The sequence below is a fragment of the Mya arenaria genome, chromosome 7, assembly GCF_026914265.1.
Source record: "Mya arenaria isolate MELC-2E11 chromosome 7, ASM2691426v1".
NCBI lineage: Eukaryota > Metazoa > Mollusca > Bivalvia > Myida > Myidae > Mya > Mya arenaria.
In genome coordinates, this window is record NC_069128.1 from 158822 (window position 1) to 176885 (window position 18064).

The 18064-nt window shown below is 33.9% G+C and overlaps 1 protein-coding gene across 5 annotated transcripts; it reads right to left on the reverse strand.

The window, feature by feature from the left end:
- Positions 1-458: 458 nt before the first annotated feature.
- LOC128239781 (interferon-induced very large GTPase 1-like) lies at positions 459-17093 on the reverse strand. 5 transcript variants are annotated; one of them, XM_052956210.1, is made up of 10 exons: positions 17008-17093; positions 16325-16548; positions 12679-12856; positions 11831-12031; positions 11249-11458; positions 10075-10247; positions 8806-8905; positions 7451-7693; positions 6242-6480; positions 459-3775 (listed from the first exon to the last, which is right to left on the reverse strand). In XM_052956210.1, the coding sequence occupies exons 3-10, from the start codon at positions 12752-12754 to the stop codon at positions 3029-3031; spliced, it is 1989 nt and encodes a 662-aa protein (XP_052812170.1). In that variant the 5' UTR covers positions 12755-12856; positions 16325-16548; positions 17008-17093; the 3' UTR covers positions 459-3028. The 5 variants fall into 5 exon arrangements, with proteins under 5 accessions (XP_052812170.1, XP_052812169.1, XP_052812168.1 ...); XM_052956209.1 differs by having other exon boundaries at positions 459-5449; XM_052956208.1 differs by lacking the exon at positions 12679-12856 and adding an exon at positions 12166-12295 and having other exon boundaries at positions 459-6480.
- Between the last annotated feature and the right edge of the window lie 971 nt (positions 17094-18064).

An 18064-nucleotide genomic window follows, 5' to 3' on the forward strand; every position in this document is an offset into this window, starting at 1 on the left:
TACCCATTTGTACTATCGTTTTAACCTAAATGTCTATATAAAAAAGAGGTGTGAGCTTAATATACTTTAAGGAAGTTTAATTATCAACGAGTGATGTTAATGATCAAAACCCACCCACTCCCTCCAAAAAACAACACTAAAAACACACACAAACTGTAATCAATGTTTAGATTGCAAGTCTGTCTTCTCTGTTACCAAACCTCACAAAGCAGTTACTTCAAACGAATTATTTTCTGTGGTCCTTTATAAAATTTATAAATATTAAAAGTACTTTCATATTAATAACAATAGAAAACCACCATACTATATACAATCAAAACATCATTATAAACGTTTATGAATCTATTATACATCTGGATGAGAAAATGTGATGGAAATTGAAAGCATTCATAACCTAACTCATACATTTGAAAGAATGTTTTACATTAAGGCGATATGAAAGGAAAACCAGTACAATGCAAAAAAGTAATCTCCTTTTTAAAGACGTAGCTACTGAATGATGTAGAGATAAATAGTGGCGAGCAGCAACCAATGAAAAACACCTCTTAATTAGGAGAGAGGTTTTAATATTAACGTTCATATACAACCTCAATGCCTAGTCTATGCTATATGTTTTGTACCACTCAGTCTTCTTTATATTGTGTACAATATATTTTCATGAACTAAACACAATTTATACAACAACATTTTCGATATACATGGAACAAAAAGATCCCACTATACATATATTTGAACACCGCATTCAGTGTTGTTTCACGAACTTGTATAAGCGTATAACGACCTTTCATATCGTAAGTTACCTAATTTTATATTAAGATTCTAAACTGAGTTGACATATTGATAATATATTATTGCTCGACATATAAAAATTACGATAATTCTGATATTACTTATTAATTACGGTTTTCAAGTCCTCAAAATAACCATTTTGACGTTAAAAAGTATATATACAAATTAATCTTAAGGACAACAAAAATGGTAACGGAGGTAAAAAGAGAACTAACAATGGGATTCGAGTCCATGGCCTAGTTTTTCACATAAGTACTGGCTTAAAAGTTCAATGCTGCTCGGCAGACGAAGTGCTTCAGTGTAACGGGTTTAACAAAATACATAGACAGAATATATTATTATAGTTAAATTCGTCTACATTACAACTTAAGTTTGCAACCAAATTTTGACATTTTCATACAAATCTAGTCTTGTCATAACACACGCTTTCAATAAATAAAAAAGGTTAATTTTGCAGTGAAAAGTGATTATTTCTAACACTAACTCTGGATGTTAAAAATTACACGGTCTCTCTTTCGGTTGAATATAACTTGTATTATTTTGTTTTGTTGAAAGAGCGCATTTTGATTTAAGATGAATAAGAAAAATACACTGTTGCCTTGTTTAGTTCTTTTACAATACAATACTTCAAAAGGTCACACATCACGGAACAAAACGCGACTACCTTTATCTATTAACGTAAGCCCCACTTTGTAACTTAACTATTCATAGTAATTACCAGTGGTCTTGTAAATTTTTGATACTTGATATATTTCCGTTACTATATTCATTTCATCTGCTTATTTGCTCAGCATATTTATGTTCCTTTCTTACATCACTGGACTATGCACGTAGAAAGAAAGTCGTCGGATCGTGTCAAGACTTACGTGAAAGGTTCATTTAAACTTGCAAATGCTTTTTCCGGTGATATTTTCGTCCATCGCTCTGGAATTGCTTCACATTTGCCTACGAGTTTTTCACAAATCTTGTTATATTTAGAACCAGAAAACCACGCCCAGAATTTTGAGCACTCTTCAGTATTGTTAGAAGGCTTTATGTCCCATAGTTTGAAGAGTTCATTGTATTTCTTGTAAAAATGAAACTCGCCAGATTGAACTCCTAAATATGAAAACATAATCGCAATGAAATCTGGTAATTTACTTTTTGTGCATTCACATGCCCCATTAACATCGGAACAACGGTACGTACTTGTTCTTAAACATACTTCGTAATTACAAACATCAAAACAGTTTTTGTTGAATTTGTTATGAATGCCTTTAAAACTTGGAGGTTTGTGTTGCAGACACTCGTGTTTTGATACAGGTGCATGGTCCTTGCCTTTAATGCATGGTTCGCGGCAAAACGGACACAATTCAGGACAACCCCAAATATCATTGAACATGTTACGGAAGTCATTAGATTCAGTAAAAACTGTTCCTGTAACATTGCTCTTAAGTTCTCTATTCAAACTTGTTAACATTTTTGCTAAATGTTTTTCTTCCAAGACTTCTGTAGTAAAATGGACTACGTTCTTCAATATGTATTTATTCAGAAATCCGGAGAAGTTTTGAGGTTCAATTGGTATATTCTTGAATTCCTTTCCAAAATGTTCTAACCATTCATAAGTCTTTAGTTCTTTCTTTTGCTTATATTGGTTTTTGCATTGTTTAAGTGCGTTTTTCATATCTTTTTCAATATCTGTTTTATAATATGTCAGTACGTCGTTTAGTGTTTCGTCAAATTTACCTGAACATTCATGCTTAAACACTTCAAATGCGAATTGTTTCGGATCCGTGGTATATTCAAAAACCTTCGTGATATCATCAGTGTTAGCAATCGATTTACATACGCTAGCAATGAGCTTTCGTTTTGAGGTTGGAATTATGATTAAAAACGTTTTGCATAACGACGTCGGTAATTTTGATTCTATAACTTCTTTAAGACAATTTCCGAGTTCATGAAATAATAAAACGCACGCTTCGTATTCATCCGATCTATCCTGAAGTTCTTCTTCAAAGATTGCATACATTTCACGTTTACATTTCTTAAGTTGGTATGTTACACCTTTATTTAAATCGTACTGCACATTATGCTGTGTAAACTCCTTAGAAGCAAAATTAAACCCATACGCGAATAGTTTTTGTGAAAAACTTGTTTTTGCATGTATTCCCATATTTTTTAATTCTTCTACAAATTTGATCTGACACTTTTCAAAGTCTCCGGAAAAGTCAACAACATCGTTTGATAAAAGTAGCCGTCCTTAATTTTTGTAACTAGAAACCAGGCCTTCAATTTCCCAGACAAACCTGTTCAGCCCCGGATGAACAATGTCATGAAGAAAATCTTTATTCCAACGGAACTGAGTGTAATGGCTTTTCACTGACAGGTTAAAATCGGCTTTAGTTATACCGTTTATACCACACAGACGTTTATAATAGCTTTCGTCTCCATCGTCACATTCTAGCCGTTCCATATTAGCATCAGTGTAAGCGGATTGATATTTCGGAAATTTATGTTCATACTGTTTAACAAAATCGTTGTATATACTGTCATCTTCCATTGAAAGAGTCTGTGTTTTAATATTATCCTCGAAATCTTTCCATATTTTATCAAATTCAGCCTTTTTTTCGCTAGTACTTTGTGAGGATGAAAATATTTCAGCAGATTTTTTCCTTAGTTCATTTCTGCTAGATGAACTTACTGCACATGTTCTCATTTTCACCAACTGTTCATCAAAATACTTATTGATTTCATTTACTATACGTCTTTTCAGTTCCTTTAACTCGTTTTCGAATCTTGGTGAATAAAATGATTTCCAGCTATATACATCGTCCATATGCCGTTCCTTTTCTAAAAACTCCTCGAATTCCTTTTTTATTCCAACTTTTTTTTCCGAGATGAAATCGTCCATGGATGAAGCTACATTGTTTTTGTTCTTTTTAAGTTCTTCTTCATTTTGACAGTCAGACATATATTTGAAACATTGATTAACTTGCTCGTCTCTCGCCTGAAACCCAATATTCCTGATTAAACTTTTAAAATGGTCTTCAGCTCTAAAAAAAGCTTTCATTGCTAAGCTACTTCGAAAGGTGAATATGAATCTTTCCGAATTTATACCATCCCAAAGATCGGAAGCAAGCTGATTTAATTCTGACAAGGATTTAAAGCCATAGTTTGGTAATAATTTCATAGCTTTAATTTTTATTTCCATTATTCGCTTACTGTAATCAGGACTAATTCGCATCAAAGACTTATCACCTTGCCAAAGATGATGGACAGGGTGTATATCTTTTCCTGCGTCAAACATTAGAACATCTTTAGCGTTATTAATATCTGGAATCGCTTCAGATGCGGCAGCCTCTCGAGCCACGTCATCTAATGTTGAGTCGAAATCCCTGTACACGTCTTTCATGTAAACATCAGTAAAATTGAATGTTACGTTGTGGTGAATAAAGCAACATTTATGGCCTAGTGCGATGCGTTTTTGTGATGATTTTATTTTGAGAAGAGCGTTTATAACAACTTGCATGATGTCTTTCATATCTGCTATTTTTTCACCCATAATGTTAATTAACGACAGGTTTCCTAACCCAATAACAAATGTAGCAAGTTCATTATCTAAATATTTAGGCTTCCAGACATCAGACGACAACGGTGATCTAAGACCTTCTGTGTCTAAAATCATAACGTAATCTGACACTTGATTATCTGTGTTGTGTTGCCTCACAGGAAGCAACTTTGCTTGAATTCCTGTGGTGCAGCGACCTGATCTAACAGCAAACTGCACGCCAAACATTGTATTTAAAGCAGTAGACTTTCCAGAACTTTGCAGCCCTGAGACGGAAATAGTATTGATGTTATGCACACTCAGCCTTTTGTCTACTGATTTAAAAATGTGTTGCAACCATCTTCGAGGCATGAAAAAAGACTCCGTCATCAGTTCGACTGTTTCGCCCTCTTTGATTAAGTTTGAAAATGTGTCCACACAGTCGTTTACACTTGGCAAACGATACTTCATAGGGTCTTCTTCTAATTCAATGATAGAATCATATACGTGACTTATTTCGCGAAAAAGATGCTCAATTGTTAGGGATGAAAGCTGTATAATGTTATCTATGTTCAAGCGCTGTTTTTCATTGTCCGTATCCGATCCGTGCCTTGTATGATCTGTCTTGCTTTCAGCAATTAAGTCTAATATCTTGTTTTTTTTCTTTGCCATTTTGCATAAAAAATTAGATAATTTTTGTTCCACAAAAAGTCTAAGCCACCCAATGAAGTACTTTTGCCTAATGTTTAGTTGTCTTGTATTCACCAGATATTTTGCAAAAAGTCGGACTGTGTTTGAAATATTTGAAAGGTTTTCTTTCCGTGTGAAATAAATTTCGTCGTTATACTTTTCTGTTTCATGTCGATCCTCTGCCCTGTTCTTTTGTCTCAATTTTTCCATCAATTTTGGAGAATGAAAATAAGACAATGGTGTTAAAATACTAATGCAGTTTTGAAAACTGTTTTCATCATCTGTTTGTTCATGCTTTTGCATACTTACTTCAGTAGCCATCTCAGACATCAGCCATTTTGCTAATTTCTTTCCCAAAATTAAGTCTTCCTTTTCTTCCTCTTCCAAAATGTGACCATTGTTTTCGTTAAAAGTGTTCATTCTTACTTCTAACGGAAGCACAGTCTGAAATGTTTCGAAATGTTTGTCTATGTTACTGCGGATGTTTTTCAAAAGGTTTTTAGTTTCCTTTTCTGTTTTCTTTTCATGCGTGGAAATTACTTTAAATTTATCTTTGTGATTATTACATAGCTTTATCATTTTGTCTTGGATATCTTTTTTAGTTTCTCTTTCGACTTTAGTGTGCTCAGAGAACAATATAACGCATTTCGGTATTTCAATGAGCAGTTTGCTATACTTCTCAAAATTGCTCACCATTTCATTTAGGTCAATTATAACAACAAACAAGTCTGTTGTTTGAATTAAACAATTCCAAATAGTGGTTTTGGGTTCGAATTCCTCAGCAAAGTCGCCTCTGACATTCAAATATGTTCTTATCGGTTTGTTTTCATTTGCGGGTGAGTCCCAAAATATCTCGACGACTCTTTTAAAAAGAACTCGACTTAACAGACCAGACTTGCATTCCTTGTTGAAAAAGATTGAGAATGCATCATTCCTATCATGGATCAAGCGATTGAGTAACGTTGATTTTGAAAATTGTGGCCTGCCAAGGCGAACAAATGTTATCAATTTTGTTTCCATGGTTAAAGCGCAATGCTCTAAATTATTATCATTTGAAATTGGAAACTGTTGTAAAGGCCATAAGGAAATTTGAAGCGCATTTGTTTCAATTGAATGGTACAAAAAAGGCATGGCAATTTTACACAGATACATCTTCTTAAAAAGCGCTTGTTTCAAAAGTCCATCGCATGAATGAAATGTGGCCATAAAAACGTCCATGGCACACATTTCAGTTACCGCTTGTGAGTCATCATTCTCTGCAAACCAATCTCCCGTCTCATCCTGCTGTGTGTCAGGTACGTTATCTCTGCCTTCCCAATTGCCGTGAAGAAGTTCGTGGAGAAGTGTCCACGGCATGTCTGATGGTCCCCTATCAGAATCCGGACTTGAAATGTCTACAGTCAGTGCTTCGTTCAGCGTTATTTTCTTACGAAGTCTTTCAGTCAGACTGAGCTGCTCGAAGGTTGCTTGAACCGCTGCCGTAAAAGAAAAATGGTATATTTACTTTTTAGGGCTGACACATCGACACAACTCGCTTGTTAACATTTAAATAACTCTCAAAGTGAGCGATACCCATTTGTATAGGGCCGGTATACCATGTACACGCTGTCCGCGTACCAATGTCCGCATCATGACACAATTTTCAGTCTATCGTGTCCGCATGCACATACGTATCCGCAAGAGTTGCTCATTTAGCGTTTTAAAAGATGCAGATCTAAAGCGGTAACAGTTTGGTTTGGAACACGTATATATACGTGGCAAAAAAATACTAGTGTGCGAATGATTTACAGGAAAATATTTTCATAAAGCAAAACATCCGAACAATATAACTGCTATAAATGTCTTTGTTCGATGTCGACGTTTTTCTATGTAGAAATGAATCATGTTAAGAAAAGCCTATTTTATGATTGCATATCAAACATTTGTTAATGTTACTTACATTGTGGAATTCGCAACCATAACTAGATAACGTCTTAGTGCCTGAATCGTGCATGCATTTATAGGTAAGTGGTCACACACTTCGCGAATATAAAGCGCGAGAATTAAGTGGCTAGCACGAAACACACGAACGTTATCTGGCTAATTTACGGCAGTAATATGCCATTTTACATTATATCGTTTAAATAAATGAAACTTATATCAAGCAGACTCGTGATAAAGATACCCCTTGTTTGGATTGAGGTAATTTGCAGAAAATATGAAATAAGTTTTGGATCAATGATTTTCGTTATGATGTGCAGTGGTTTAACAAGCTAGTAGTAACTTATCCTAATTATCAAAACTTAAATTTGACATTGTTCCTAATTGCAAAAAATCCAAAACCTTGTTTCCTCGCATTGCGGCATTGCTACTTTGTTCCTTGTTTACTTGGATGATATATTTGTTGTACCAATATATTATATTTTCGTTAGTAGAATTAATCCATCATAATTAAAAGCACCTTACCTGCACTGAAGGAACTGGCATCTACAGGGGTTGCAACATCCGTTGTCATGAAAATGGAGATGTCGAACCAAGGAGGCTGTGTATTTAATTGCACCATGTATGCCAAACAATGGTGTATATCAAATAAAATCTTCTCGTCCTCGTCAACAATTTGAATCTCTTGTAAAACCCCTTTCGTCTCTTTGAGAAATTCAAGAATTCCAAATCCAATATAAACTTCCGACAATTCTTGACATATGTTACCTATTTGGAACATAACATAAATTGAATTTGATTTTTAAGGTAGTGACAATACAATGAATACTACTGGAGTCTAAATATTTTAAGTCACAAACATCAAAGTTCAACAGACATTCAACGAGACAACCAACGGCACCAGGCAATAACGGGCGTTGATATTTAAATAACCCTTCAAATAAAGGATGGGAAAGTAATCATGCAAGACTATTTCCCTATGCCTGTAAATGTAAACGATTTGTATTTCCATATTCAAATTCTTAATATCCAGATTATTTATCAATATCGACGAGCAACGTAAGTGCAGAATATACTGATAAATGTTCCTAATCCTTTATTTTCTTGCTCAAGGACAAGCTTTTTTACATTAAACTTGGTCGTTTGGAGAATTGCCTCCCAGATGAGCCAAGCGCAACAACGCAAACATTATTTTACAACAAAGTTTGCGAATATAGAATTATTACATTTCAATAGAGTGCGATTTAATAAATATCTTAACAAAAACTTTAATATTAAAAAGAAAATAAATGTTTGAAAACTCTATTTTAAAGGCACGTTTGACGGTTTAAAAACGTCATGTACCTCAGTAAAAACCATCAGTCAAGCTTTTTCGTTACATTCAAAAACGTACGAGTTATTCGTCTTTTTTCACAACTGGATAACGTAAGGCATGCAAGAAAAAGATCAACCATGTGTTTCCGGTCCGGATAAAAAAAATCCGAGCTCTCGAAACGGGGGATTGCCAACACATGCTATATAGTATTAATCCGGACGGGAAACACATTATATACATCATTAGTAAGCACGTTATTTTCACATGCTATGTAATTATAAACTATTTTTTTGCCGATTTTGTTTATTATTTTCATTCACATATATTAATTAAATTATAATCCCTCTTATAGGAGGAAAAAAGCATTATCTATCTATAAATCATCTTTATCTTTTTATATAAGCAGTTCGGCAATTTACGTGTTCTTCTTTTAGTATGCTTTCTACTCACGTTGAATAAGCGTGAAAGCAACTGAGTCGTTGGCACACAGAATAGAGACAACTTCATTATGAAATTAAACTCTGTAAAATACATGATTTCAATCAGCGTTACAAAGTGATAGTACCTGCAACGATAGCTGAAAATGCAACTGTGGAACAACGCCTTTCTTCGCACTGCGTGAGACCTTTAACAAGGATATTCTTCAAGTCATTTCCAAATTTTGTCTGTAAACAAAAATAGTACATTTTGTCGACATGCGAAAATTAAAAAGTACGATATATGCCATACAATTTGTTTATCATTAGTATATATACGTACATGTATTTAAAACAATCAGTGATGACTGCTGCGTCTAACTCTAGTTGAAGGCAACACATGATAATTAAATGGTAATGGGCCCAGCTTCCTATTTTGTAAATGCATTCCTTTGTTGCAAAATAAGACTGTCGTTAAAGTTGATAAAGTGTATAAAATTCACAAAAGGGTTGTACTCATAAAACAGCGTGAAAAGGAGTTAAGGGTAAATATATCCTCTCAATAAATGAAGGTATTTCCGGAATATATAAATAAATTTGTGTTAAGTTGTATGAATCGCGTTATTGTAATGACAACGCAAAATGTATTTTCCGTGAACATTTTTATTTTAAATTACAGTTTTCTGAAAACCTTCCGAAAATACCTTCGGAAAGCGTTAGCGGTTTTCTTCAAAGTTTGTTTAAAAGTTAAGAAGGCATCGTGTTTTTCTTCAGTTTGCAAATGAACTTAGCGTTTCAATTTTTTGAAATTTTGAATTGTCGAGACTTAAACAGCGCCCAAGACTATCAAATGAATTAAGTGTAACATCTATGAAAGCCTGTTGAATCACTTGAAACATAGCTGAAACCGACATCGAGTGTATACGTTTAAGCATCACTCATACAAACTAGTCATGCATTTACTGTTTGTAAACCCCCAGTAAATTTACATTTTACTGACCGTTCCAACGCGGTACCTAACAATTCTTGATAAACATACCTATATATATATATATATATATATATATATATATATATATATATATATATATATATATATATATATATATATATATATATATATATACATATAGTATGTAAGCACTGTGCTGTTTGTGGAGGTTTGTGCTGGTCTTCTATGTTTCTTGTTTGTGATTTTATGTTATATGTCTTTGGCGTTTACCCAGTGCCACTAAACCGGGCTTATGTTTAAACTTTTTGCTACTGAGCTTGTTTCTGTAGCTTTTTACATAAATATTGTTTTCAATTCAACCAATGCTTTAAATAACGCGCACAAGAACGACGCGGCGTATTTTTCTTTTTTACTTTGAAATATATAATTATCCTCTATTTCTTGTGCCTTTATATGCTAAACTTACCGCCGAATATGGTTTATACTCATCCCAAACTGGAAAAGGGACCCTTAAAACCTCTCGATTGTGCGTTACAAATGCATCATCCACCAACAAGCACGCGTCCTGAATTTTACGCAATTTGCCACACTTTACTGTCAGTTTTAGCTTGTCTGTAAGTCCGATCATCATAGGGAATTCTGAAATGTTAAATAAACGCACATTCAGTGAAGCTTCTTTATAAAAACAAAATTTGATACATATTGTTCTTTACATAAAATTAACATTTTCTGACATGAATTAACTGGTTAAGTGTTTTTGTGTCTGACACGTCATTGTCTCTAAAAATAGACACATGCACCAAGTTTGAGTTGGTTCCCCTCTTGCACTGTATGCGCAGCGATGTTACCGAAAAAAAGCCTTACAGTTTGCTAATAGGGAGTAATGTTGATTTATATGAACGAACATCTGCCTCCACACTCGACCTTAAACACTTTAGAACACATCAACTGCAATAAAATTTACACCACTCCATGCGCGTTTGAAAGCATATCAGACATATAAGATCACTGTTTCTTTTACATTATTTAATATGAAAAACTTAACTACCTTCATAAATTATTAATCAGTTCCGATAGAAAAGAAACAACATAAAACAACAAACATGATGTTAAGCGCTAATCTACAATTTCACAGTCGGTTACAAAAACAACAATACAGCATTGTACTAGTTTAATTTTGCGTTCAAGTGTGAAAATGCTTTGTTTTTTAACATCCATAGTTCATAAAATTGACATCGCAATTCATTAAATATCTACATTACTATTTGTCTACTAAATTTTATGCGAACGTTACGTAATGACGTCGTTGAAATTTTTCGAATGAATTTGATTTGGACGTAAAACAGGCTATAGCTAAAATTGCAAAATAGTGAAAATATCAAATAAATAATTTCAATGTTGAAACAGTTAAAGGTCAATTATATTTCAATGATAAATCTCTATAAAACATCGGAAAGCATACAACAAATGAAATATTAGATGGGGTTGAATTTTGATCAATTGTTCTGTTTCTCTGGACGCTTCCTGGCAATCGACGTCTCAAAGATACTTTGACTTTGAGCAAATGATTTCATTACAAATATATCAACGAATAAAATAATTTATAATTTACCAAGCCAATATAATAAGTATTAGTTTACCTGGTATAGGTCCTGGGTTTGGTTCTATTCCCCCTCTGAGCAAGAGTAAACCAATAAAAAGAACTGCTCCCGTAATCCCTGCGATTCTCTGTTTTAATACCAAACAGTTCCACAAAGGACCCAATAAAGCTGGTATATATCGGACTGCATCTATACTTGGCAATTGCAACTCCAAATTCTGTTCTGCCTTCTTCTCGTTAGCTGCATCAACTATAAAGGCATTACTGCATATATATTAAATGTGCTCTGTCTCTTCTATATCTTTCTTAACATTTAATTTTGTATTCCTTACACTTTAATATACGGGTAGAAAATGCACATTTAATAAAAAAAATCGATTTTGATAAAATACCCCTGGTGCAATTAAGAACCCTCTGCAAGCCTTCTTATCGGAGCAATATTTACACATATTTGCGTGTTTACTTTTATTTTACCATCGGTGTTCACTTCAAAAGCTTATCAACTCTGCTTGATAGTATTGAGATTTAATTACTGGGCCATCAGAACACGTGAATAATTAATTTTGAAGAATATTCGTGGCAATGTACAGAGCATATACATACAGTGGATGCATAAACTCACCGGCATCTATAAGACTGAAATCGTAGGCGCCTGACCACAGCACAATGCACATACCAACCAAGAAGAAAGAAACCGTAGTGCTTTTCAAGAAAAGGCTGAAGTTGACTGATATGTTTGAAGTTAGCACATCAGAGCCGAATGCAAACTTGTTCGTTCCTATTCTAGCTCGGTAGGTTTGAATATCAACACCCATGGTGAAATCTGAAAAAGATGAAGTAAATGTCCGTTTAGTTAACACCGTTTGTTAACTCGTTTTTGTTGAAAACGGGAATACCTAAACAGGACTAGTTTTCGCAGACGACATAACATTACATAAATGGCATAAGTTAATGAACCTTATAGTGCACAAATCAGGATGATAGTGGTCATCTAGAACAGATGTCCGTCTCTCAACGGCCAAGAGATGTTGGTTCGACACCTACCCTCCGGGGTTCTTTCTCATGGCCTCTCAAAAGGATCACCTAGCTTAAGAAAAGAAGTTTAATCCGAAGATGAAACAACAGAAAACCAAAAACGCCATCCATTGCAGAGAACTTAGTTAATGATCACAAATTGAATTATGAGCAAATCAGGAACAGTAAAAGTCATATTGTTTTTCATATGTTATTCATGTGCCGATAATAGTTTGCTGTTTATCCTTGAGAGTGCAAGGTGTTGGTCGTGTGTTTCGGTGTTAATACGATACAGCAGATGCCGTAACATAGTTTGGGCAGCACTGGTATGCAGAGCTAACTCGATGGTATGACTTTGCATTTTAAGCTTTATATTCTTTCAAATTTCTTTGAGTTTTACCCATGCCAAAACACATATTTAAGGCAAACTATATATATTCATAATATCAAACTTGCCGTTTTGTAATAAACGCATTTGCCTTTTTGTAACTTCTAGGCATGAGTCCATATCCATATTGCAGTCGGACATCATTACATGGGTGCATTCAATCTCAGAGATTATTTAGAAAATATAAGTCTGTTTCAATGGATGGATGTCGTCAGTCTAAACAGGTTGTATATAGCATCCTCGTTCCTGTAATGCATGTATTGCAAGTTTTAAAGTAATTTAACCCAACTGATGTACGTTTTTGTGCTTTCTGGTATTGATGGTTTGTCACAATCTTTGCATTCAAGATCAATCCCACAGATCGAATAGCCAAAGTTATTTGTCTTTTTGTGAAGAGCAAAAATGAGATCTTTTTATGAATCGAAATCGCCGCCATGACTGTTCAGATTAATGGGTAGATCACCTTTAGTCCTTCGTGAATAATAACGTTTAAATATTATTTGCAATAACAATTATTTAGGGATTTGATAAATTTGTAATATCACTTGAACCCTTTTGATTTCATCAATGCCTCATCCACAAAGCCGCATATTTGTTTGTCCGTGTATCTATCATATTCCATGACGAAAATTCTCCCACTCAGGTTCCCTTTCCAGACGCTATGAAAACGGCTCAAGCGCAGTATGCATTCGTTTGAAACCACTGCCCTATGGCAAACACATATTTACCAATGTATTCCTAATTGTTCTTAAAATACAAACTATATTGACATAACTTCAATAACGTTCAAATTTTAGTTACTGCTGATCTATGCATATACGGTAGCTAACTAGGAACATTCATCTCCGGATTGTCCAGAGAGAAGCAAACTTAGTCCGAGGCTATTTCATCCGTTGTATTGTCGTCGACTGAGTGAAAAAAATGTTTTCATAATTTTGGTAGTCCTGTGGCATCTTAGTCATTAAAGAATTACTTATAATATGTTTTCATCGTTTTGAAATTATCAATCTTCATTTCAGTAACTCTCTTAGTATCGCAGGAATGCATGAACACATCGTATTTACCGAACTTTTGATTTTTGCCATCAGTTGTATTCGAATCTTTTCGTAGCCGCCGTTTTAATGCTCCAATCCCTGTCTTAACATGATTTTTCAGGATCGTCAAAAGCGTCATTGCTTAAAAATATCCACAGGCACACGATACAATAATGATACGGCATAAAACGAATTAAAACAGGATATAAAGGCTTTACAAGAGATGACAGTCTATGAATACAGACCTACAAAGTCAAGTGTCGCCAAGCGTTAAGTTTAATCAAAGCGATTGTTGTCCTTCAAAGCAAAGCACACGATTAATGGTTCTGCTGATTCAAAACACCTTAGAATACAAGAATTTCTTGCTTCGAGTTATCGCCTGATTATTGCATATACCATGTGTATCTTGACTTGATACGTGTTGCATAAATGTATCATTTTTATTACCATCCCGCAAGTATTGATCATTAATAGAGCTGCAACTAAATATCGTATCTTCTAAACGAGGTATTTTTAATGACAATGAAAATAATTACCGCATTCAAATATAGTGTGTCACGATTCCGTTCAAAATATCGCCATTGAATTATGTCGTAAAACTAATGGTTACTGTCAACACATTCAATAAACGATTATGGTTAATGCATGTTCGACAACCACCGTATTTACTTCGTTGCACTTCATAAATAGCGAGGTAGTGTATCGGAGGGATTCGATGTGGTTTACATTGCCTTCATACACTTATAATGCCAAAGCGACCTGTATACCCAAACGTATTGGACGTAATTGGAGTAACCTAATTGGTTGTGACTTAATGTGAGTAATGCTTTGTCTGGATTTAACCATTTATGATCTGAAGCCCTGTTGTGACTTAATATTACTTTTTGCGTGTGTTGGGATGTTGAAGAACACATTTGTAAATGGAGATGACATATGTGTAATTTTTTAACAAATACAATACAGATAGCATTATTGCTAATCTTTATCTATTAATGACCTTAACAGTTTAATTGAAATATTTATCAATTAGTGTTCATCTATGACGGATGTAGAATAAAGAAGTGAACATACCAGTAATTAATGTTTGTTTTTGATGCATTAATTCTGGTTTAAACACATTTTATGGCGGATAAACTGGTGAGTTATGTTAGATTTAGATTTTATCATTGCTTTGTATAGATTTTATTTAAATCATTACATTGATCGGCCATTTTGGCAATGATCTAGACACATTGGAATAGTAAAGAATGTAAATGTGTTGCTTGTTCATGGGCTTAAACAACATAGCACATGTATAGCTTTTTTCTGATCTGTAGTTGTTGTTAGCAACCTACATACATGTATGTTAATTGCATGATCTGTTCTTTTTCTGTTTACTTACATCGTTTTACTGTGTTGTTTGTATTGCTCTGTAGTCTTGCCTTACTTTGCATTGTTTTGTATTCTTATATTATTTTGCATAGCTATACTTTAGTATTCATGCCTTATTTTGCATTGTGTTGCTTGCATTATTTTGTCTTTTGGTAAGCTGCTTTAGAAAATATCATGCATGTCTGCTTATCTTGTATCACCTGGATACCAGTAACCTAGCATTATTGTGATTTTCTGTGTCTTTTGGTTAGCTGTTTTAGAAAAAATCATGCATGTCTGCTTATCTTGTATCACCTGGATACCTGTAACCTAGCATTATTGTGATTTTCTGTGTCTTTTGGTTAGCTGTTTTAGAAAATATCATGCATGTCTGTTTATCTTGTATAACCTGGATACCTGTAACTTAGCATTATTGTGATTTTCTGTGTGCCATGTCAGTAATAATATACTATTTAATAATTTATACCAAATGATTTAATTTTATTTTCATGTGTAACATGCTAATCAGGGCACGTTAAATCTGATTTGAGCTGATATATTCATATCTTATGCCATTTTTTAAAACAAACACACTTGTGTCATTTACATTTTTTTGTCTTGTACTTATATTTTTATGCTCTTTTAAACCTCTTTTGGTAAGATTAGCATGTCTCCCATAGTTTCTATGCTGTATTTATGTAAGTTTTACTCTCTGGTAGCTGCTTTATATATGTTATCTATATACATTTGTTAAATAGTCGGTTATTAAAGTTCATCAGAGCTTATGTAAACTGTATATCTGTCTTGCCGTCTTTAAATAAAATCTTATCTTACATCTCTAGTCAACAGTTATTTAAGACGACGGGATGGATACATGTGACACTATTATGTTAAATGGCATATCTTCGTCTGTATAGTTCGATCAGTCAAACATTATTTAAAAAAAAGTCTTATAATGAAATGTAGAAAATGACCATGGAATTCCAAACTATTGTGCACAACTTGGCGACGTTAACTAGCTAACCGCATTATTAAACCCCTCAAACCTGTAACATTTTGTTGCGGTGAGTTTTGTCATTAGGCGTTAAAATATGTTTAATTCCCGTTTCCTGAGCTACCTTTTTTGCACCAATTCTAGACGTTATTATTGCTTTAACTTTTTTTTTTGTTTGATTGTAATCTAGCTAAAGTTTTTTTCGGCTTTTAATAATACTACCGATACTTATACAGAGTGTTTCGTAGTTTTAAAGCATTAAACCTATAGTCAAAATATCAAGAAAATAAATGGCTAATAAAAGCATATGACGAAATAAACTTTCGACCAACCTACCTTTAATGGGGGGGGGAGGATGAAACCGGAAACACGCCAAAGAAAGTTGTTTGACTGTCAGTTCATGCAGTGTACTCCTCCAAATTGTTAAGATCCAAATAACGTTTTCAATACGTTCGTTAATATGACGGTTCAATTGTCCATTGTGTTTGTAATCTGTTTTGTACCGCAGTGGGAGCAGAATGAGATCTAAATGCTCCCGGACTACACATTTTAACAAAGGTCTGGAAGCATAATATAATGTTAATCATTAGTGAAAAATAAAGCATGAAATCCTTTAATTATTCTGCAAGTTTTGGTAAAAAATATGTGTTGCTTAAAATATTCATGCCAAATCAACTCTTTTCCTGAATGGGTCAATTCCCTCAGAAGAAGAGTTCGGGAACCGAGTATACTCATTTATGTTTCACAAAAAGCTGAGCTATACATTAATAAGACATTTCTTCTTTCTTTATGAGATAATGTCTTATTTTCATTTTCCTTTCAAATTCACAAGGGTAATGGACTTTACACGTATTAAGTCAATATAAGTTTTAGCAATGGCGGCATCTCAAACTTTCGGAACTTAAATGAATACAACAAAATTCACGTGCTTTCCAAAATGACATTGTAATACTCAAATCAAAATTTCTATTACTTTCGCTCTAATGTAAAAATATCGTTTCATCTAAAATTCACAATACCTTTCTGAAATCAGGCCCTGTTCTCATATAAGCTACTTCCTCTACACAGCAGAAACCACAAAATGAAAACCGGCCAGTTGTTCAGCATTAAACCCGTACGCACATGCGCACTGGCAAAAAGATCGTAAAAACAACGCATTGCGCAGCTTTTTGTGCAGAATTGAATCAATACCTACGTGCTTGGGATATACTTACAATGCTCATCAATTTGAAATAAGGTCATACATATTTTTCAAGTTAAGGTCGTTTGATCTCTTAAATATAAATGGAATATCTTAAAGATTCATGCTGTGACATCGGTTAAAATGATTAAATGTTCCGCATTTTACATACGCATATATGGTCATTTTTTATTCAACCACGCATGGTTAAAAAACATTCACTTTCATTTTTTGAAATCTTTTTTTTATACGTTGTGTGACACGATAGGTTATACAGATCATTACATGTGAAAATAAACAATAACCATGGTAAAGGAGAATGTTATATTTTAGAGCACGCCATTCGGTTTTCGGTGGCGATGGTCTAGCTGTAAACTCTGACTCTGGATCAAAGAGTAGCGAATCCAGATTCTACAACTGATCATACGTGCGTTTCTAGAAAAGGTTTACATAAATTAAGTTTCTTGTTAATCATTGCGGCGTAAAACAATCTTACCTTTGCCTTAAGTTCTTTTTTGTCAAAGACATATCAAATAACAGTCTAGGTTTAAGACGATATTTCACTGACCTTTACAAAGGACTTTATATGAATAGGCATTGTCTCTAAAGAGCAATATTGGACTACTGTGTTTGACAAAGCGATACATGCTGATTAAATTACCTCCTGCAATATGCTATTCAAAACAATGTGTATTTATTCTCACAGCACAATCGAAATTTCATGCAATACCAATCTAAATGACGCGACAAAGTCAATGTTTATCAATGAATTATATTGCAGTTGAAACTACTTGTGTTCGGTATGATAAATTGTAATGTTTATATAATAAGTTTTAATAAGTTTTATTGACATTGTATTTCCCTGTCCCAATTAAAATATAGAAAATCGGTAGAAG

Coding starts and splice junctions, on each gene's coding strand:
- LOC128239781 (XM_052956206.1), bottom strand. CDS start 12,754: ATGATGTCCGACTGCAATATGGATATGGACTCATGCCTAGAAGTTACA. Junction 8,906..10,074: donor AGTATAAACCATATTCGGCG/GTAAGTTTAGCA, acceptor TTTTGTTTACAG/ACAAAATTTGGAAATGACTT. Junction 6,481..7,450: donor TGCCAGTTCCTTCAGTGCAG/GTAAGGTGCTTT, acceptor CTTTTACGGCAG/CGGTTCAAGCAACCTTCGAG.